At 43.9% G+C, this 22,950-nt stretch overlaps 1 protein-coding gene across 4 annotated transcripts in view; it reads right to left on the minus strand.

Annotated features, from left to right (window-relative positions):
* Positions 1-8,977: 8,977 nt before the first annotated feature.
* The window catches only part of RIN2 (Ras and Rab interactor 2), a 59,415-nt gene continuing 45,442 nt past the window's right edge, over positions 8,978-22,950 (minus strand). For all 4 annotated transcript variants that reach the window (XM_052701218.1, XM_052701235.1, XM_052701209.1 and 1 more), the window contains 4 exons: positions 17,020-17,325; positions 15,152-15,283; positions 13,440-13,603; positions 8,978-10,832 (listed from right to left, as the gene is read on the minus strand). In XM_052701218.1, the coding sequence (XP_052557178.1) occupies positions 10,518-10,832; positions 13,440-13,603; positions 15,152-15,283; positions 17,020-17,325 (917 nt within the window). In that variant the 3' untranslated portion in view covers positions 8,978-10,517. The remainder of the gene's footprint in view (positions 10,833-13,439; positions 13,604-15,151; positions 15,284-17,019; positions 17,326-22,950) is intronic.

Genomic DNA, 22,950 nt, shown 5'->3' on the forward strand with positions numbered 1-22,950 from the left:
ACCTGTGAAGTTCAACAAGCTGTGCTCAGCGTTTCTTTTTGTGGCTGAATCACGTCTGTGGTCCTTACTTCGTACTCTGATCCACCCCTAGAGCCGCCAAATGCAGCACTGTACCAAACTCATGGGCCTCTCTCATTTGATCCAGCAATTCCACCACCTTGCCAAGGTACCAACCTTGGTATCCGGTTCTAAGTTTTCACAAAGCAATGTCTTTCTCAGCAGGGATCACTCAAAATGTAGTTCAGAAGGACTTGTGCAAGGTCTTAGACGTGGTCCTGCACCACATCCTTAGTGGTTGACAAGAGGCTAAGTTTGCTCGTACCACTTGGAGGTCCTATCTCACATCCCCAGTGCCTTCTGTAAAGAAATGCAGCAATCAACATCTGCCTGAGGTCAGTGTAGCACAGTACCCATGGCAGCTTAGCACAGCATCACGATCCGTGCCATCGCTGCCATTTCTTCCGCTGTCTGTCATTTAAAGTGAAATGAAATGAAAACAAGCATACTCATGAGACCAAGCTCTGCTGAACAAGCATCATAGCAGGGAAAAGCATGAAAATCCAAGTCCTTCATTTCTTCACCTTTATGCAGTCTCTTGTGGAGCAACTTTGCTGCTTTGTTAGAACAATACTGACACAGAGGCTCACCTAAAACAATGAGCAGAGACACGTTGTGTAGCATAGATAGATTAAACAAATGCAATCTGTGTAGGAGCTGCAAGGAGACAGCTTCCTTCTGCACAACAGCACTTCATGAATTCTGATAGGCTCTTCACAGAGAACTGAAATAACACACTTCCCTCTTCTTTCAGTGTTAATTCAGACCATCCTCAGGCTGAGATTAACTGTGTGACAGCCCAGGATGAACAACACCATCTGAGGCAGAAGTGCACTGAAAGAGGCTCAGAGGGTGCTCAGCTCTGTCTGTGTTACTGGGCAGACACACCACAGCATGAGCAGAAGCTGCAGCACCTCCATAACAGTGCATCAGAAAGCCAGACAGAAGAGCACACAGACAGATAATTTAGACTCTCCAGGAGGCTGAAGGTGTATAATCTAATTTGCTACCAGCTGGCCTAGATAGGAAGATAGTGATAAAGCCCTATGCCTGCCTTCTGCCCTTTGATTTTGTACACTAGCTCAGCACGCTGCCATCCAGATTTGAAACCAGACAGTAAACAAGAACTGATGAGTTCCTCACCTTCTGCAGAAGTAAATAAAGCCATTTTAGGGAAAAACACGAGTTAATTTTAGCACCCTCATCTCAAGCCCTGCTCCTTTCTGTCCCACGTGGTCAGCAATGGATCTCTAAGCTCCAGTCACAGCTCGAGTGCCCCGTGCCTCCCAAGGCTGGAGAGAATCCATGGCTGCTGGGATCTAGCAGTGTCACCTCCTGCATTTGTCTCAGAGACACTCAGCCACGGTGACAGGAATCTGCATACCACTCAGGCACCTTCAGCCCAGCAGGAAGGGGACAGACAACCCCTTTCTCCCACGACAGAGCAACATGCTCTGTGCTCAGAGCCAACACTCAAGGTGTGCCTGTAACTTACAGGGTTTTCCCTCAGCTCCTAGAATGGCCTCGGCCCAAGTCTCAGGTCATTGCAGAGGGAAGAAAAGCCTCTGTGAACATCAAACATGCTTCCTCTGGTACTCTGCTGACAACTTGTCTGGGATGTGCTCGTCTCCTCTGCGTGGTCCCAGCAAAGCAGCTCGAGTCAGTAGCTAATGCCCATAAGCAGAACGGTGTGACAGCCCACTGTCACGTTAGCCCTGCCCAGAAGGATAATCTCTCCTTGTAAAAACACAGTGAAGAGCTGTCCACAATAATCTGCCTCTTCAAAGACTGGGAACGCTGCAGGCACTCCTCCAACCTTTCTCCTACCCCTCCTCAAAGGCAGCACAACCTCCAGCACATAGCACTGATCCACATCCCACAGAAAAGCAGGTGAGGAGGAGCTGCTCCCCTCTGCCTGAAACACGGGGCGCAGAGGCAGCTTCAAAGCAAGGGGCAGAGCTGGAGCCCCTCACTTTCCCAGCCACTGTGCCTGTTGCTCTGCACATCAGGTTTCTCACTGGCTGCACAGGAAGTTCCTATTTTTACAGTCTGTTTACCTCGACCAACCCGAGCGAGGGCCTGTCAGCAGCCTGAAGGAATGAAAAGGTAATTGTCTGAAGCACTGCCCAGCCTCTCCCCCAACGCACCACCACCACCAGGCATTAATGAGGAACAAAGATCAGGCCCACTTTTCAAGCCTGCCCAGGTTCCTCTGGATGGCATCCCTTCCTTACAACGCATCCACTGCACCACTCAGCTTAGTGTCATCAGCAATTTCACTGAGGGTGCACTTGATTATCTCAGTCTGTGTTGATTCACCACCCAAATCCAGCATCCCCACACTTCTTGTCTGCAGGTCCTCTAAGCCATCTAAAACACGTAACAGAGCAGAGAAAGCCACAGCGAATGCAGCAAGGAAGTGGCAAGGGACAAAACCAGAAGTATAGCTGTAAAGAAAGATGACAATCTAACTTCACCTCACCTTCCAGCCAGCACCAGATTATAACATCATCTGCTGGTCACTTCTCTGTCTTTCAGCAGGGTGACCTGAAAACCTTCCAAGTGGCAGCTTCTGTTATTTCTCCAGTGGCTGCTCATGCCCTAATTACTGCAGCTTTGGTGACTGGCTTCCTAAACATTTCTCAGTGGAAGCAAGGACACTTTTACAAACTTCACTCTGGTAACCACTTTGAAACTCAAAAGAATGTGTTCTTGCTGGCCATCTCTCTCCAGTCTCACAGCAATATTTAGCAGCTTCGTTTGGCCAAGGGGATGTCAGGCTGAAAAGAGCCAGACTAACAGACTCAGCTCTCTTGGAATTCTTCCCATTGCCAGCCCGGATCCTTTTTTCCTCATTTAAATCCAGCTCTTCTCAGATCAATCCTTCAAATGCACCTTCCTGACAGTCTCAGTGTGTGCCAAGTACCAGAGTGTACCTCATGAGAGCTAATGTTTGAAGACCATTAACCTTTCTGATACTTCCTGTGAGCACAAAAAGCAGTTGGCAGCACTTGCAATGCTCTGCACACTGAGCTGGGCAGAGTGCTTGGAAGGTGGACTGCTTCAGCTGTTAGATCTAGAATGTCCATGCCACACACACAGAGCCAGGGGGAGGCTGTGGAAAGGAATAAAGAGCTCTGGTACCTTACAGCTATTTAGGACTGGCACTGTAGGGTTATGATTGTACACTTACCCTTACAAGGTTAGCAGCCTAGGGTTAGCATTGAGCGTTTTACAGGTAGCATTTTAGGGTAAACATTCGAGGATTTGTGTTTTGCAGTTAGCACTGAAGGTTAGCATGTTTTAAAGGTAACAGTTGAGGCTTTGCATTTATGGTTCACATTCTACTTTTACCATTGACAATTTCACTCAGAGTACAACTTCTGAGGTTAGGCTTTTAACAGTTGCTGTTTAGAGCTAGAGTTTGCACCATAGGGTTATGCATAGGTTGGTCACTGAGGTTTAGCAGTTTAGAGTCAGCATTTTAGGGTTAGAGTTCAGTGTTTTAGAACTAGAGTTTTATGGTAGCAGTTTTAGGGATAGCATTACAAGCTTGGCTTTTGAGAGTGATTTACAGCCAAAATTTTAGTGTTAGCATTTTACATTTAACTTGTCAGTGTTGACTCTCTTTCAGTGAGTGTGTTTGGGTTTGTATTTATGCATAGTGTTTTATCATGTTTTTATCATTTGGGGTTACACATAAATGTAGAAGTTGAGGATTAGATTTAGCATCTTTATAGTTAGCATTTAGGTTTATCGTTTTAGAGTTAGGTTTTTAAAGTTTTAGACTTCATGTTTTAGGGAAAGTATTTTGCTCTAAGTGAAGATCAGCTTCGTGACTGCCTGAGGAACAAGAACATGCACAAGTCTATGGGTCCTGGTGAGATGCACCCCAGAGTCCTGAGGGAATCTGCTGATGTAGCCACCAAGCCACTCTCCATAATACTTGAGAAGTCAAGGCAGCAAAGTGAAGTCCCTGGTGACAGGAAAAGGCATTGTTGCATCTATTTATAAGAAGGATAGAAAGGATGATGCAGCCTCACTGCTGTGAGGAAGATCATGGAGCAGACCTTCCTGGAAGCTATGCTAAGACACATGGAAGACAGGGATGCGATATGGGACAACCTGCACGGCTTCACCAAGGGCAGGTCCTGCCTGACCAGCCTGATGGCCTTCTATTGTGGTGTGACTGCATCAGCAAACAAGGGAAGAGACACTGATGTCACCAAGCCGGACTTCAGTAAGGCCATAAACATGATCCCCCACAATATTCTTCTCTCCAAATTGGAAAGATAGATTCAGAGTTTCCATTTTAACATTTTGCAGTCCCTGTTTTAGGGTTATCATTTTAGTGTTATGTTTCAGTGTTTTGGTGTTCAGATTTTACTGTTAGTTGTTTTTTGTTGTTGTTGTTGTTTTAAGATTTTTTTTATGGTTAGAAGTTTTGGGTTCAAGTTTTACAGCTTATGTTTCACAATGAGCATTTCATTATCAGCTTTTTAGGGTTTTTTTTTTTAGCCTTTAAGACTAGTAGTTTCAGATTAAGGTTCTAGAGTTGAAATTTTAGGCTTAGAGTTAGTGTATTACAGTTAGCCTTTTAGGATTAGCATTTTAAGCTTAGCATTTTAGGGTTCACTTTGCAGACTTTAGGTTTTATAGCTACTTTGTAAGGTTTGCATTTGAATTTAGTGTTTTAGGGTTAGCATTTTACAGTTAGAATTTTGGGGTAGCAGTTTAGGTTTCCTTTCTTTGTTAGCTCTTAAAGGGCAGCATTTCAGAGTAAGCATTTTATAGGTCGTGATTTAGGCTTAGCACTTTATATTTAAACCTTCAGCTTTTAAGGTTATGCTTACAATTAGCATCTCTGGGTTACCATCCTTCCAGAAACAGAGGTCATCTTCTGCTGAGGGGGAACTGCTGATTGATCACCTGGGGAAAAGACCCAGTCAGCCCTGGAAGCACAGGTGAAGGCAATTCATGTGTGTGACTGGAAGGGGTGAATCCTGGCTGCACCTCTCTTAGGCCTCACTAAAAGGCTGACTGCCACGGGGGCAGGATCTTTTTCTGGAGATCTCTCCTTGGTGAAGCTTTCCCCTGCAAACCTGGAATCTTTCTGATATAGATGAGCAATCACCTTCCCTTCCTTTACAGCACCTCTCTATTGTGGCAGCCCGTTCATCATCACACCTTTAACACTTTTCCCACTGCATTGATCTGTCCATGTTACACCTGCTTGGTGCAATGCCATTCAAAAGGTTAGCGGCTAGTTCAGAAACAACAAGAAACAGCCTTTCTTTCTTTGGTCCTCCAGTCAGCTTCTCCAGCCTCAGCTTTGGCCTGCACTCCCACAGGAGAGGGCAGCTCGTAACTTTTATGCATGCTGTTCTGTTGCATTGAAATGTAGCTCCCCACTCAACAAATCACAGGGTGTCAGGCTGCCTTAAGGCTTCATGCTGTGGACTCAGCCGAGCCTTTGTTCCTTGGTAAAGGCACTGAGAGAGTGCAGGCCAGCCTGCTCACCTCCTGCCTCCTTGCATCCAGCAGCACAAACGTGGGCGTGTGCATAATCAGGAACTACAGGCAGCTCTTGGTGCATTGCTGGGGCTGAGCCAGAGCGGCCACAGGCAGCAGCAGCGTGTAGCTGGTGCTCCCCACACTGCTGAGGGCCCCAAGGCAGGCGGGCCTTGACCAGGACACCGGGCTTCCTGGCTCTGCTGGAGGAAACGGGAAAAGCAGGCCCCGTTGCTGGAAACATTCAACATCAGACTGGACCGGGCTCTGAGCAACATAATCCTCCGAACCTCAGAGCTGGCCCTGGGAGAAGAACGGAAAATGCCACCGTTAGCAGCACTTCGTCCCGCAGCCCGCGATCCCCACAACCAACATGGCCGCCCGGAAACCGATGTCACCCACAACCAACATGGCCGCCCGGAAACCGATGTCACCCACAACCAACATGGCCGCCCGGAAACCGATGTCACCCACAACCAACATGGCCGCCCGGAAACCGATGTCACCCACAACCAACATGGCCGCCCGGAAACCGATGACGCCCACAACCAACATGGCCGCCCGGAAACCGATGTCACCCACAACCAACATGGCCGCCCGGAAACAGATGACACCCACAACCAACATGGCCGCCATCAGAGGCCAGTGATCGCATTAGCGCATTTGGCGCAGCGGGCGGCAGCAGCGTGCCGGGCCCCGCCCCTCGCGCAGAAAGACGACAGGCTTTGTGATAGGATAAGGGGAAGTGGGTTCTAACTAAAAGGGGGGAGGTTTAGATGGGATACAAGAAGCTTCACGCTAAGGGCTGGCACTGGTTGCACAGAGAGGCGGTGGATGCCCATCCCTGGAGGCAGCCAAGGTCAGGCTGGGCAGTTCTCCTCTTGCCCACTTGTCACAGAGAGCTGTGAGGAATTAGAGAACATCGTGCTTTAGTATAAAGTGCACTTGATGAAAGGATTCTACATTCATGTTGATTAAACACAGAAAATACCCACATCTTTGCAAGGAAAAAATATCGTCTCCATTTATGCATCCTCCCCCCTAGAAAGTTTCAAAACATCTACCAGGTGTCAAGGAGGCAGATTTCTGTTTTTGCAGGTTATTTGGAAATCCTACATCCTCGAAACAGTTAGCACTTCAATTTGGTTAACAGAGTACCATTAGCACACTCGAATTTTCCCAGTTGTTTACCCTTTATACTTTAAACCCTTTAAACTGTAAACATTACCCAATTCTCAGTCACTGTTGACCATTAATAGTACTGAAGTTTTAATTCAGGCATCTAAAAAAAAAGTTTCTCTCTTGATAGCAGTCTTAAAAAAGGGAGTGGGAAGAAACAAGAAAGCACAGTAATTCCTTTCCTCGTTGACATTAGCAAAAAGCTCAGGTGCTTGACAGGAGCATTCTTTGGGAAAGTCAGATAAGTAACTGCATGTTATTTAATCTCAAAGAATAAAACATCTTTGTATGTCCTCATTTACTCCTGTCTGGCAGTTCAGCACAGACACAACGAGATGCATAAACTACACAATTAAGTTTTAACTGCTATTATTTTCAGTAAGAAACATGAGGGAGTAAAAAAAAACAAAACAAAACCACAACAATCAAATCCCATTTGTCAACAGTCATCTGAACTTTTACTACATTAAACAAAAATCATCCAAGAGCTCTGGAATGCTCAACGTCAGAATGTTTCCATTCAACCTGAGGCAGAACAAGGACTTACAAGCATCTTCATTTGCCCATTGCTAGCTTAGTGCTCCAGTACTGCTCACTACACAACTGTGGCCTAGTTGCTTTCATGTATTTACTGCAACCTGATTTAATGCTCTGAAGATGAATGAAAAATCCACTCTTTGAAGAAAGAGCAACAACAACACACCCCACCACCATAACAAAAAACAAGTAATGAAGGAGCAACTCTCAGACTGCCTCACAAGACTGAAGGTGTAGAAGTCTATGGGGCCAGGTGATATACATCCTGGGGTCTCAAGGGAGCTGGCTGATGTTGTCGCTGAGCTGCTCTTCATCATATTTGAGAAATCATGGCTGTCTGACTGAGTCCCTGGTGACGAAAGAAAGAAAAACATCACTTCTATTTTTAAGAAAGGGAGAAAGGAGAATCTGTGGAATTACCGCCCTCTGTACCTGGGAGGATCAGGGAATAGATTCTCTTGGAAAACACGGTAAGGCACATGTGACATGAGATGATCTGAGACAGACAGCATAGCTTCATCGGGGCAGACTGTGCCTCACCAGTCACACCTAGAGCGATGGCATCGGTAGACAAAGGAAGGGCAACAGCTGTCCTCTACTTGTAGAAGGCCTCTGACATGGAACCCACTTCATCTCTAAACTGGAGAGAGATGAAGGGTGGACTGTTCCACAGATAAGGATCTGACTTAGGCTGCTGCAGGTGGCATTTTATTTTTCAATATATAAATGAATTCACATCTAATGCCCTAACAGAGTGTTAGCTTTTCTGTTACACTCTTACCAGCAAAATTTAGTGATTATTTCTACTTTATTTCTTTCACCTTTTCCATTACTCCCCTATGACAGACAAGCAGCAGCAAAAAATAAAAGCCAAACAAAAGCTTTGTCTTACTTCTGAATATTCAGAGTATCCAACTCTGAGAAGAGACGGAAAAGATTATTTTTACAAGTCCAAAGTCCTTCCAGAGTTTTGGTATCATCTGTTTCCTGGCATTACAAGAAGTGTTTTGCACAGCCAAGTGAGTTGTTCTACCGTTCAAAAGACAGTTGCACAAGATGAGACAGTGGAGTCATCTTGAGGTGGTCTAAGCACGCATTTCCATTTTTGCCCTCCTTGCTTTCCTTAGTTTCATGCCTCAAATTTCGAGTTTCTCAATACTTTCCATCTCTGCCCACATCCTTCCTTCCCCTAACAGACCTGCCATCACATGGAAATAGCAGAGATTTAATCAGCAGTGCATGTCAGTCTTAACTTTGCAACACGTGATGGTTCAGCAGTCAAGCTGCCTGCACACTTCAAGTCAAGCATGCCACATAGAACGACTGGCTCAATCTTGGAACCACCAGCTTTAAATCTCTTCCTATGCATGTTACTTTGTATAATTAACACAGTGGTGACACAGAGGTTAATGCCATACTGAAAAAGGAGAAAGAATCAGTTAACTCATGTCAAGCTTTGAGAGCATCACTACTGCTAACTAACGTCACAATTACTCTTCAGTTTTGGTCTTAAGCAAAATTACTTCATGCATCGAGATCCTCACAAACTATTTTATATAGCACAACATTTACTTATTGCATCCTTCCTTGGCAAAGCCTTGGAAAAGGAGCAACAGCACAACACAAAGCATTCAGAAGCGTGAACCATTTCTAAAAATGAAAACAAATTATAAAAATCACAGCACACAACATCTGAAATTGTATTCAGTATTACAATGTATTATGTGCAAAATTCACCATTTGCCTTTTACAAAATGAAATACAAACATGTGCCAGGGGTTTCAAATACATGGCAAACTAACATTGGAAACGCTACAGATCTTTGTATGTACAATACACGTGTCGCTTGTGATGTATTTCTGCAATCATCTGCCCACACAGGACCTGGAGAAAACTCCACGTCTCTCTAGGAAAAAAACAAAAAACCAGCCCTACCTGACTTCAGGAGGACCCACAGCATCACCCACAGCACCAGCTATCTTGCACAAGCCTACAGAACACACATATTCAATACCATTTTATCTTTGTACACGTAGGACTCCGACCTTCACGTCACCTACTGAGTTACTTAATGAAATGCTACAACATACTCTTCAGTCCAAAACACGTTTTGATGGTGCTGACAGACTATACAAAATGGTTAGTGTTCACTGTACGGATACATCTAATCCTCTGCTAACCCCAGCAGTATCTGGGATAGGTGCTGCCAAATCCCTCTGCAAATCTACAATGAAGTTTACACGTGAGTTCGTTGCCAACCTCTGCTCATTTTCTGCAGGGAGCCTGAACCAGCAGACTGACACATTTTAATCCCAAATTCTGCTCTTGAATTCTTTCTCTGTCCCTTCTCCACATCCTCTTTTTTTCAACTTCCCTTTCCAACCACCCAGTCAATGCATATAAACAACAATCCAGATAACAGTACCTAAAGTTCTGATAAAGGCACTGAAATCACCAGTGCCAATGTTACAATCTTCTTACACATAACAGAAATGTCATAAACTCTCCCGTAACAGGAAAAGAAGAGAAACCAAAGAGACTTTTAATGCAATACTCTAAAACCAGCAAGAGATTTATTCTTGTATATTAAGTGTTAAAATCACATGCATAATTATAGAATATTTTATAGTTAAAAAAATATTTTAAAAAACAACCCTGACAGTTTACCTGCAACTGCTATAAAATTTCTAGGAAATATATATAAAAACATGGAGCTTTTCTGTAATAAAAAAAAAAAAAATTAGAAAAGGATGCAATCATCCAGGTAATGAGCTAACTGATGCCCTGCATCGGACAGTCTTGTCCAACTCACGCTGGTGAAACTGAGCACACACCAGAGAGTTTACTGAAGTAATTATCTAACTTACGTATATTTAAATCAAAGTGACATTTGGCTAAAGGATGAGCGTAAGAAAATAGATTTTTGGCACACTACAGCAAAAAGAACTGCAGAGGGCCACAGTATAATGTTTCATTTCAGGCAAGTCTGTGGTACAGGAAATTCAGCTTCACGGGCTGCTCGCTCGAACGCTCAGGTGGAATATTCTGCACAACTAGCCATATGCATGGTTTACATGTATTACTGTTTTTTCTAAGCAACACTAGATGTGTTCTGCACACATTTCGCTAGGCATTTATGGTTTAAAACCTGCACAGACCGTTTCAGCTCCTAAAGCAGGGAGCTAACAAGGTTACTTCCAACAGGTAAGCAAAGGAACTGTCGATGGCTGGCTTTAGGAGGCAGAGTCGTCGTTCTGAAAGATGGCGCTGTAAGGATCGCTGTTGATGCGCTTGTAGACGAAGTGAAAGACCTGGGGCTGCGGGCGGCTGTGCAGCTCAGCCTTTATCTTCTGGGGGTAGGTGTCTTCCGTCAGCTGCTGCCAGGTGTCATCGATAAAAAGAAAGAGGCTGTATTCTTCCGGGTTGTCCACTTTGAACTTCTCAGCACACAGCTGGCACACATCTTCTGTAGTGATGTACGGTCTTACCAGCAAGGTCTTTCCTGTGCATCCACTGTTGACTTCCTGGAACGCAACTCGAAGGTAGTTCTGTTGGATGAGAAAACGGGCGTCAAAAAAAAAAAAACAACCGAAAGAAAACAAAACATCCTCTGAAAATTCAAGAGTCAGCAATGAACAACCAAACGCCCTTGTGTTCCAGTTGTGAAACACATACCACTGCTTCCTGTAAATTCTGACCACCTCGTGAATCGCAATGTCGGTGGTGAAACTGGCAAATCTGCAGCTGGCCGTTACTGAAACTCAGCAAGCCAACATCCCCCTTTCCTTGCTTTGCATTCTAGCTCTGCAATTAGGAGGGAACAGATACAGCCTTAAAGACATATGGAAAGCCCCAGTGATTTTAACAGGACTTCACATTAGGCTTTAACAGGAAACAAAATGCTGAAAAGCAAAATAAATATCTGAGACAGCGCATCCAAGAGATGCTGCTGATGCCACTGCTGGGTCACTACAAAAAAACAAACTTCATGCAGTATGTTAGTCAGAAGCAGAAAAAAAGCTCCAGCTAATTTCAAGCAAACAAGGATGTTGGTCCACGAGCTACTACGTGATAAGCATCTTTTTGCAGTCTGATACTGCAGCATGCACAAGGTAATCCAGACTCATGCAGGACATTTTCATTGAGTTTATCAGTGTCTGATATGACAAATTTTGTAACACGGTGTTTTCCTTCTCCGAAGAAGGCACAAAGGGATGCTGCAAAAGAATAAATTTACTCTGCTGCATTCGAGTACATTTAGATGATCTTGAGGCAAAAGCTGGATCTTTTTTCCTCTACTGAAACTGACATAATCCCACAAGTCTGACATAACACACCATTTCACTTTGTTTAAAAAGGAAATTAACTGGAATTGAAGACTGTCTAAAGCAAACTAGGAAAGTGAGAAAGACCTGCTTCTTGAGTGAGCTGTTACCTGTCTGTATGCTAAATAAAACAAGCATGCCAAACCTGAAGAAGTAGGGAGAAAAAAAGCAGCACTGCACGCTTCAGTTTTAATTTCTAATGTACTTAATGTACAGAAGGCGTGTTTTTAAATGCACATGCATTCATGCAGGTAGGAATGCTCCAAGGAGAGGCCGAAGGTTGCCCATAACTCAGTGTTAAAATTATTTATGGAGCATTGGAAAGTTGTGTTTAATCCTCATCAACATATGGGATTTTTGCTTTTGATGACCCTTTGAGGAATGGAGAATGAAGGTCTTCGAGTTTCACTAGGCTGCAGCACAGAAGCACAGTGAGTGCATCTTGGTTCGATGGGAGAATTAGTTGAGCTGAAGTCACTTCATGCTTTTGTCATAGGAAAGGTACTTTATTTCAAGGACTGTAGGATGCTGAGAAAGAAAATGGAAAAGTGGCATTCTGAGTAGGCAGCAGAGGCTCTCTTTTAAAAGAGACACCAGAAGAAGCACTGTAGAACTTCAGTGCCAGCTCTTCCCCAAACCCCTGCATCTCCCCAGACCCAGCACAGCACCCAGCTGTACAGTTAGGTTGGCTGAAGTTGACTTGGTGAGGAAGGGAAGAATAAATGGAACGCAAGATCCTGCCCAAAGAATCTTCTGCACTTCAGGCATCCAGCAAAGACCCCGGGCAGTGGATTTTCCTATGATGCAGAGTTCTGTGAGAAAGAACATCAGATTCAAGTAGGCTGAGACTCTTCCTTAATACAGGTAAGCACAATAAAGAACGGATCCCAGTAAGATGGACTAACTTTGTGCACTGGCTGTAGGTTGGTATTTCTGTTAACCAGCTCTCCTCTTAAGACACAAATTGCACAAGACTGCTTCTTTTCTCAGTTCCTTCCTGTTCAGTGTTGACCTGTAGTTCTTCATATGCACTCTGATAAAGCAGAAGAAGCCTGAGCTGGAAGGTTTCATTACCTTCTGGATTACCCCACACCTTCACTTCTCAAGTGCTTAATTATGTAATAAATAATTGATGGTTGTCACTAGAAACTTTGTGCAGTGAACCACAAACAACTGAAGTGAAGAAGTTAATCCTTCTTGATTACATCATCTTCCTCTCTTCGGTCCACAGAATCCCATAACTTATGTGGAAAAATAAGCAGGCCTGATTTTTAAAGATGAAATAATTGCAACTTTTGTTATTCTTCAGTTGAAGTTATTGACCTACTCTGAAAGAGCAGTAAGAAATGAAGAAACAAACATGAAGACATCCAAGTAATAGAACACTACTCCTTGCACTGACTTTAAATCTGTAGATAACTACTCTCCCACCTCTCCACTCTGCTACCTGCTGTATGGCACTATGAGCTACTGGGGAGCTGTGCTGATTCATGTACCACTGGAATTCCAGATCTGTTTTTTTTTAGCAGTAGAACACACAAAAAAGTTAAATCAAGAGATATGATTCAGTTTGTCCATGCTCTGAGTGACTCAAATAGAAGGGTGGCTGGGAAAAACGTATTTGGTACTTTCTCCAGACATCATAATTGAACCGTGTTATAAAGTACAAAGGCTTCAGAACTGAGGAAAATTTGCCAGCCCCATTCTCAGCACTGCTTCAACCCAGTTACTTCATAACCCCATGGCAATCATAAGGAATCATAACTCTCAGATGGGGATTTCCAACGTAACAATTATTCCTGGCTCTTCTGCTTAAGCCCTGAGCTCTACCTGAAAATCATCAACTGAAGGTATCGTCCTGTTAGCCGTCCTCCTCTTGTGCCATTGCCTGAGAGTATCTCTGGCTTCTGAACTTAGCAGTCTGGCAGCTTGTTCCTCCTGGAAATTCTTGATCAGGGAAAGTGCTCCATAGGCGCTTGTCAAGTAATAGCCTCCTGTGAAGGACAGCAAGGGAAGAACTTCTCAGAGCAGTCACAAACACAGTACTGCAAACAATTCTTACGTATGTGGTAGTGCCTGTATTCTACTGTCAAAATAATAATACATAAAAACAGCTCATTAGCCTGCTAAATATTGAACACTATGTTCTTAGCTGCTAAGAGAGATGTAGTAGTCAGACACAGTCCAGTTATCAAGCAGTGAAACAGTATCTAGCTCTTGGTCCGCTGGTACTGGGGACAGCTGGTTCCTTAAGGGACTTATTATCCTCCCAAGCTTCAAGAACTGGTGACATAAACATCTGTCAACTGCTTAATCAAAACAAAAGAATCTACCCACTGTTCAGGAACATGAAAGCAACGAAGTAATGGACAGAGTTTGCCACACACCCAGGAAGCACATCAGAGTTTGATCTGTCTTTTAGAAATAAGGCTCTGGTTTCAAATAGCAGCCTCTTGGCTTTTAGTTTTGCAACAACTTTTATACACACAAGACCTAAGAGCCAAAGCAAACAATACGTTACATTTAAACTGCAGAACCCCAAAGCACTGAACAATTTTTCCTGTACAGATTGTCAGCTGGTGCTGAAGACAGAGCAGAACAATGGCCAGACTACTTTTGTTGAATTAAAAAAAAAATCAGTAAAAAGTTCAGTAAATGTAACCATGTTTGTGATCTCCAGTTTCATATCTCAAGTATTTTCCAGGCAAAGACACACAAGCAATGGATGCACTCAGAGGATGCTCCACACACGAAGGCAGGGAACTCACCAGTTCCAACTGGGAGGAATCCCAACAAGGCTCTTCCATGCATAACATCACGTAAGAGGATACAGCAATTTCATTAAGCCATAAGATGGCAGAGATGTGCGACAAATACACGTACATAAAATCACAGCTGAGTTTGGTCTAAAGAACCTTGACACTTCCTCATAAAATGACAGATTCTGTGGCCTATCAAAGGCTTGCAGAATACCTGTTTGTCAAGAACATCATCAGGAAAGCAGAAGGGAGATTTCCCTTCCTCTAGCAGATTTCAGCCAACCAAGTGTGCTTTAGGAAACACATTCCTAGGGCTAAAAAAAACTTCAAGAAGTGAAGATCACTGAAGGGAATATGTTCTTAAAAGCACTGACCTGGCAAGGACTTCTCCAAGTTTTTACAAGTACTTAAGCCAATCTCCATTATGTGTCACAACTTAACTGAAAGCTACAGCCCTACAAATACCCTCGGGATACTTTCAGGCATTGAAGGATAAACACATTTGGCACCTGCACAGTACATGTTCTTGCCTGCCAAGTCAGGATGCCTCCTCCTTCTGGGCCAGAACCAAGATAATCCCTCTTAAGGTTATAAGACTCTCCTTGGCCACTCAAGCTTATATGCTGTAAACAAACAACCAAATCAATGCCAAATGATGCTACTGGCATCAGGATTTCCCTTGAAAGTATTCCTACTTGAATGAGGTAAAGATACTGCATAGTGATGCAAAGCCCTTCCCATGCCCTTTCCTCAGCTCTAATAAAAAAAATAAACAAACGTTACCTTCTCCATGCAGCAAAGATGGATCCAGCAATTCCATCATGTACTCAATTTCAGTATCCAGCTCCAGCATGTCACACTGAGCTAATACATACGTCAACACAGGCAAGAAGTCATCAGCTCCATACAGCCTCCCTGTGGTGAAGGAAATAAGCAGTGATACACAAACCACACCTTTCTCTCAGTTTTGTCACTTGAACATAAAGCATTATTTTGCTGCCTTTCTGATCAGTGTCTGCATTACTCTGCAGTCTTCTGTTATCAATGTGTGGCAAAGAGAATGTCATCTGGCACTCAACAGCCAGGACACCAACGCCCACATGATGCTATACTTCAACAAACACAAATCTGATGACGTGTGCCTTGAAGCATGCAAGAGAATGTAAAGACTGGGCTCAGCTTGGTATCAGTTCATCTGGTCAGCTCCCAGAAAGCTGCTGTGCCCTATGTCTAGCCTGATCTCCGTTCTCATTTCTATCACAGGCTAAAAAGATGATAAATAGGCATTTTACTGTTTTATGCAGGAACACCCACTTTCTAGGAAGAACCAGTTACTAATGCCAGCTTGAGTCTGAATACCAGCACAGAGTCTAGAATATAAAAGCCTATTAAACTTCATATGGAAACTCATCTCTTTTCCTTGACACAGCACAGTTATAAGTACCACTGAACAAGGTCTAATGCATCATCCTTAACCAGCTGGTGAAGCACCATTACCAAAGCATTACACAGCTGAAGTACAGATTGTGCTGTACATACATCTGTCTGCCTTCCTGCCACTTCTACTGCATTTAAACTTTGCTTAGAAAAGTTGATGAGGGCAAACCCCTATACATGGCTGAAGTGTGTTCACTGCAGAACCATCATAATGGCCACTTGAAACCAGCAGAAGCAGGAATCATACCTTATTCTTTGGTGAAACTGCAGATGACCTAAAGGCTGATCTGAAGTTAAACCAGCTAAAGCATATCCTTCAAGTATGGAGGGTAACTGGCTGAGAGCACACGAAGCAGAAATTAACAGGCACAACTGGCTATGCAAGAGTTAGCCAGCAGCAGTCTCTTCACAGTTCTCTTCTGTGTGTTGGAAGCACCTTACACAATGTGGTAACAGCTGCAGCACTTCAGGCCAAAATTCCCAGATGCATTTTAAAATGCACAAGTTTGCACTGAATGTAAGTTGGGCAAGACCTTGGACTTAAATGCACTTCAGACCTAGAGGCACTTTGATCAGCAGCACCACGTCCAGCTTCAGATTCAACGTCCATTTGGAAAACAAACTGCCTACCACCACCAGCCGCTGTTATTTGCTTAGGGAAAAGCTACCCTACGAGCAGCACTGCTCACCTTAACTCATGACCTACCCCAGCAGTGTACTGTAAAGTCTCCAGGTGACAGAGTAGCACCTATGCAATAACATAGCACCCTTGCAGTTGTTTTGCTGCATACTGTAGTTGTCTGACTGCATGCTGCATTTAATTACTACACTGAAATACTGAGTGCACCCTCAATTACAACTTTCCAGACAAATACTCACTTAGACTCAGTGTTGAACTCAGTGCTCACACACAGGACAGCCTTTCTGGCAGTCCCAGAAGTCTACTGTTAAGAAAAAGATTTCTATTTATTTAATTCTTTTAAGCTGCTTCACAAATCTACTTCACACTGAATCTGCAGGCGTGCCGGCAGATGCATCAGAGATAACAGGAAAGAAGAGAAGAGAAAGAATCCCTCTCAGAAAGGCGAGGTGATACGCTTTGAGAGCTCCAGGACAAGATGTGTATTGGTAAAACCAAGTGGTTTAGCATCCTGCATTGAAACCCAACCCCAGGTTTGGAGCTCAGTGAGCTCGAACCACAAGCAGCACCATACCTGAGTTATTCTCCATAACTGTGTAGATCAGTTTGCAAACTCTCAGCAGCAGCATGACTTTCTTTTCAGGCGAGTACATTTTCTGCATGGTCATGAACTTGACTTTAATCTTCTCAACATCCACAAAGTCTGGTGTTGGAACAAACACGCCCAGTTCCTGAGGATTCCTCTGCCGTACCAGCTGCAGGTTTTCCTTCAGCTGTTTCCAAGAACCATCTGCAGTATGAAACTCTTTCAACATCGCTTCTATGTGGCCCTTCAATGGCTTCAGAATGCACTTATGCATGGCTTTCTCCAGGACAACATCTGCAACGGGAAACACAAGGCCAGTTGATTTCCTCCTCTAGAACAGAGCCAGAGTTAATATAACCATTCCCAAGACAGATATTGCAGAGGGGAAAAAAAACACAATTGCCAAGACCTATTTATTATACAGGCTGAGCTTCCAGATGTTTGTTAACAAGAGAACAAAGAAGCAGAACAGAATCTGTATTTCATTTTCATTTACCGCCATCTGGTAAACAACAAAAGAAGCAAACAAGCAGAAAAAAAAAAAACCCCACCAAAAAAACCCACCACAAACCCACAGACTGACCCCAAAAAGGAAAAAAGCTGTGGCTCCACTTGGCTTTTTTCTTCTGTTGGCCAGAAATCTGAGTTTCGTTTCGCTTTAAGTTCAGACCAACTTCCAAACTTACAACATAACACAGCCAAAACCATAACGTTTATCTGCTTTGGCAGAAGACTCATTCTTATTGCACAGTTTCCATCAGAAACTACAACTCAATCAAAGTCTCCTACAAACTTGACTCAGCTTTGTCAAGCTCTTCAAGAACTTCGAAAGATTACGGGCCTTAAACTATAAATGAAAAGGAAGCCGTGTTTGTCTCACTTGAGATTTCATCATGCAAGCCTGCACACAGCTTTGTCATCAACTTTGAAGTTCTTTGTTTGGCCATTGTGTGCACGTGGCACAGCCACTTGTTCTTTTTTATTTGCCTGCTCTACTCAAGCTTTTCATTAAGAGTCACACTCCACGTTCAAACCATGGACCACATCAACGGAGAAGGGTTTTTGGCTAAACGTTTTCCCTGCCAACCTGTATTTTGTAAGCCAATTTCCTCTCCCACCGCTCAGTATCCCTTTGACAACATGGCTTACATTATTAGCTCACACAAATTAGCTGTACCATGCACAAATCCCACATGCACAAAAGAAACATGGGGCCTTTCAGCTTGATGCAGGCAGGCCTGCAACCATGGGCAGGCAGAGAGCACAGAGGTCAGCTGGAACATCAAAACTGCAAACTATTTTTAAGGCTTGGGATTTTTTTTTTTATTTCCAATAAGTTTTGTCTGTTTTCCTTGCCTTATTTTTTCAGACAATATTTGCCTCTACTGGAAGGGCATTTTTTCTTTCTGGGTTTTTAACTTCATATCTCTTCTCTTTCTCCTCTTATAGTCCCTATCCTTCATACGTAGCCTTTTTTCTGCTTTTCTCTGGCAGGCAAATCCCAAACTATGCATAAAGGCATCTGTGTTCTCTGTCACAATGCTGCAAAATCTGCTGGAAGGGAGAAAATACAAACACATTTGCCTTGATTTTCCTGATTTCCTTATGGCCATGTTACACAGAGTGAAAGGCAGATCCAGCTTCCCATCTGACCAGAGCCACCAATCAGACCCCAACAAGTGGCAGCATTTCAAACAAACCATCCTTACCTATTTACTTTGCAGAGCAAAGCTAATGTCAAACCCTAGAAATGGGCACGGTACTCCACATAATAATCCATTAACAATAATATTCAAATTATAATTAGTATTACAGCATCTCTAGGTTGTGAGCTGAGTTAACCTCTTTGCATTTTTCCAAGACACAAATCAGCAAATTCATGTTTACTGCAGAAAAAGCCAACTCTTTTCAAATATCCAACAGGCTCCAGGGTACTCAGTGTTTCAGCATTAACAGTCACTCCTCAGACTGAAAAAAACCCAACAAACCCAACAAAAAAAAAAGGAACGGAAAAAATATAATTTAAGAATCACTTAATGTTCCTGAAGTGATACTTAAATAAGCCTCTAGCCTCAAAATGGGAACTGGAAATGCTTTGATAAATGAATTGTAAGGCCAGCCAGCTAGTTTCGTTGTGACTTGTGGAAGCACATCTGTATCCGACGCTGACATGCTATTTTGTTTTTTCCACTGCAAACCACACAGCTCTGATTCTAGAGAGGACAACATATCAGCAACAGCAAGTGTCCTTACATGCCCTCCTACAATCCTCGCTGCCTCAAATTGCAGCAAACTCTCAATTCCCCACTACCAACTTGTGTTGCTCCACTGCATCACCTATTAGCTCCCAGCCTCTGGATTTACATGCATGCCCTGTTTATCACCCAATATTGGTCCAACTATTCTTTGGTAAAAGGACTCAGTGGGGTCACAGAGAGCCTCGGATCCATTACAAAAAGCACAAACAAAATTGCCTGGGATGCTAAAAGCAAAGGGTTGCTTTGGTACGCCATCTCCAGTGGTGCAGATCTTATAGGAGCAGCATGCAGGCTCTTGTTCATCGTTGGCAAAATGCACAGCTAATGCTGGTGACCGCACTGAAAAATAATGTGCTGTAATTGAGAATTTGCTCTGTCCAGTAGTGTTATTGTGCTCTTTGTATCTGTTGTCATTTCCATGGAAATAAACAGAAGGCATTACTTTCAGCATGACCTACAGGATGGCCAAGTGCCCAGTTCCTGGCAGATGTCAGCACTGACACATAGCTAGCCCACAGTGCAGACAGGGACGTCTCAAAAGGAGCAGTGTTTGGAAGCAAGGCTTCACACACCCACACATCCTGCACAGCCCTGTGCAGTGGCAGAAGCTGACAGACTAGGGAAGAAAATGGTCTCTGTGATGAACCTTCCCTTGCTTTGCCTGCAGAAAGCACACCAGTGAGTCACAGATGTATTTGTTCTAGGTTTGTTTTGCTTTAATCAGACGAGTTGTGGGCTGTTCAAAACTCACACTATGGCTGTGTGGTAAATGAGTCCCCTCTTAAAAAGGCAGTAGTAAAGGCACAGGGAAAGCCACAGAACAAATCAAAGGGATGGCCAGGAACAGGAGAACCAAACCCACTGCCTTTGCTCAATGTTTTTACCACTGCTTCCTGCCACCCAATGGGGTTTCCACTTTGGAGAACTGTTCTTCAGTGACCTGGAAGAAGGTTGTAGTGAGATGGGGGTCAGGTAACAGTGACAGGATGAGATGGAATGGCTTGAAGTTGCACCAGGGGAGGTTCAGGTTGGCTGTTAAGAACAACCCCTTCTCCCAAAGAGCGGTGAGGCAGTGGCACGGCTGCCCAGGGAGCGGTGGGCTCACCTGGAGGTGTCCCAGAGCCATGGGATGTGGCACTGAGGGACGTGGGCAGTGGGCATGATGGGGTGGGCTGAGGTTGGTGATCTTAGTGGTCTTTCCCAACCTTAATGATTCTATGATAGATTCTAATGAGAGGGGTAACAGAGGGGAAGCCATTTCTCTCAACTCAACATGGTAAGGTACAAGGATGAACAACTGTGGAGGAGGAAAAAAAGAACACATAAGCACTTAGAAATAGCTCAGCCAACAGGAGGCTTTCAAGAAGAAATAATGGCATACCATTATAATTCTTTTAGGATAACAGTCAATGAAGAAGAGCAGGTGGTAGTCTGTCTCTTGACCTTTTTGAGACCCTCAACCCTATTCCATGCAGCTTTCCTATGAATACAGGAGATACGGTCTAGTTGTGGTTATTATAAGCAGGGTATGTGAACTGAAAACGCTGCACTTTCTGGGAACTCACCAACAGTTTACTGTCAAACAAGAAATACTAGAAAAAATTAGTATGAACTAAAACACTGACTTTCCACAAGAATAAAAAGGCAAGAAAAAAAAAAAACCAACCCCAAAAAAACACAAGATGAAGTGATTAAGCACGTCAAGAAGAAAAATTGAATTGCAGAGTCCTGTGACTGTTTCAGCAACCATTTTGATGGGGTCTGAGAAAATAACATCCCCCAGTGAGACATGCTAATCACAGCAAGGTCATAGTCAAGTGGCAGGAAATGACCTGGCTTGACTGTGCCAAGGCCAGCCAGCTGGAGGTGCAGAGATCAGGCAACCCTACAGGGGATGCAGGGCTGGAAAGGGGATGAATAAAGTAAGGTCTGGTGCCACATGACAGCATCCTAGATGTAAAAAGCTGCTGCAACAAGGACTGCCAATGATTTCCATGTCCACTGTCAGCGGAAACAGGTACAGGGAGGTGAAGTTAGGCAAGGGAAAACCTTTCTGTGTCTAGGAACAGTTAGCAGGCGTTCTCTGGAGGCTTGGGACTCCTGATCTATGGGTGCTTTTGAGCACTGCCCAGAGCGGCTGAGCCATGGACACGAGCCATCGTGTTCCCTCCTGCACCAACGGGCTCCTCCTCACTGACCCTGATCCCCTTGTCATAGTACTGTCCTGATCCTAAGAGCTCTCCCCAAACCTGATATCCCACACTGAAAAACCCACCGTGTGTTAGAAATAGCAAGAGATAACAGGCAGCATTCTTTCCAGGCAGCTTTACATGCAATCAACTAAGACTTCCTTGCCAAATTCCTTAAAGCTGACCGTCCCAGGTTCAGGCATTGGGACCCTGTCTGGTGACACCTGACAACAGTGACTGCTCGCTCAGCACCTGTGACACCACCTCCCAAGCACCTGCTAGTTGAGCAGGATCTCCTCTGCCCAGCCCAGCATATTCAAGTGTGGATGACTTTCAATACCTTTTGCATTTACTCTTGAACAACAGAAGCCAGATACCTTTAATTCCATCCCAACACTGGGAATCCTACTGTTCCAGGAAGGTCTACAATTCTGTACTGAAATAGTCAAGTAAAAACCTGGATAGCAGGCAGAGATGCTTTCAAGCTCTCCATAGGAACGACTACATCTTGCTGTCACATAGTTATCTGCTGAGATCAGCAACATCTGATGCTCCTGATTCACTTCCAGGATCCAGCAATAGACAGCAGTTGTTTCAAAAGCAAGTTCATTTGTTTAAAAGCATCCCGCCTTACACATTAATTGCATTTAGTCAGAGGATCAGAGCTATACTTTGTCACTGAACAAAACCGATGTAGTTATTATGTCTCATAACTTCAACTATTCCAAACTACTAAAACATTTAAAAGCAGACATTTTTCCAAACCTCCAGAGACTCAGTCTGACTGAACCACACCCGTGGAATGAAAAGTACAAGCTAAACAGAGCTTTGACCAAACTGCTAGTAAATACAGCTCTGTATTCCTTGTCAAATTGCCAATACTCTGCAGAAGGCCAGAGGAAAAGGCGCCAAACACCAGTGCTCCAATTGCCTTTTTCTTCCACGTAACACCTACTTAATACAGTTCTTCTAAAGAGTCAACTTGGAGGACTCTCAGTGTATATTTGCTCTAGCATTGCTTATTAGTTTTGCTTGACTTTCCATAAGTTCAGGTTACATGAAGCATTTCCTCTCAGGCAAGGACAGACTGAAATGTCAACATAAAATCACCCTCTACTGCCAGAGAAAGAACTATCCTGCCAATTTTGCACTGGGCCAACTGTTGGGACACTGGGGTATAGGAGAAAAACAAGCAAATTAGGACTGAAGTGAGCTCACAAGGAAAGTATTTTGCCTTGAGGGATGTTACCTCCTGAATGTGGCTTATAGACTCTTTTACAAACACAGCTCACACTCAGCAAGGCAGAGGGACAGTGGGATTTTATGCAGCAACAATGATTTCACTTTGGTGGATACACAAGTCTCCCCCTGTTGAAAAAAACATGTATTCAACCCTATAGCTCATCTGCAACCTTTTATAACCACATACATGCAACAGAGAGATACAGAAATCCAGAGAGTAGCATCCCGTT

The sequence above is a fragment of the Tympanuchus pallidicinctus genome, unplaced genomic scaffold (assembly GCF_026119805.1).
Source record: "Tympanuchus pallidicinctus isolate F22 unplaced genomic scaffold, pur_lepc_1.0 scaffold1, whole genome shotgun sequence".
In the NCBI taxonomy this organism is placed as follows: domain Eukaryota; kingdom Metazoa; phylum Chordata; class Aves; order Galliformes; family Phasianidae; genus Tympanuchus; species Tympanuchus pallidicinctus.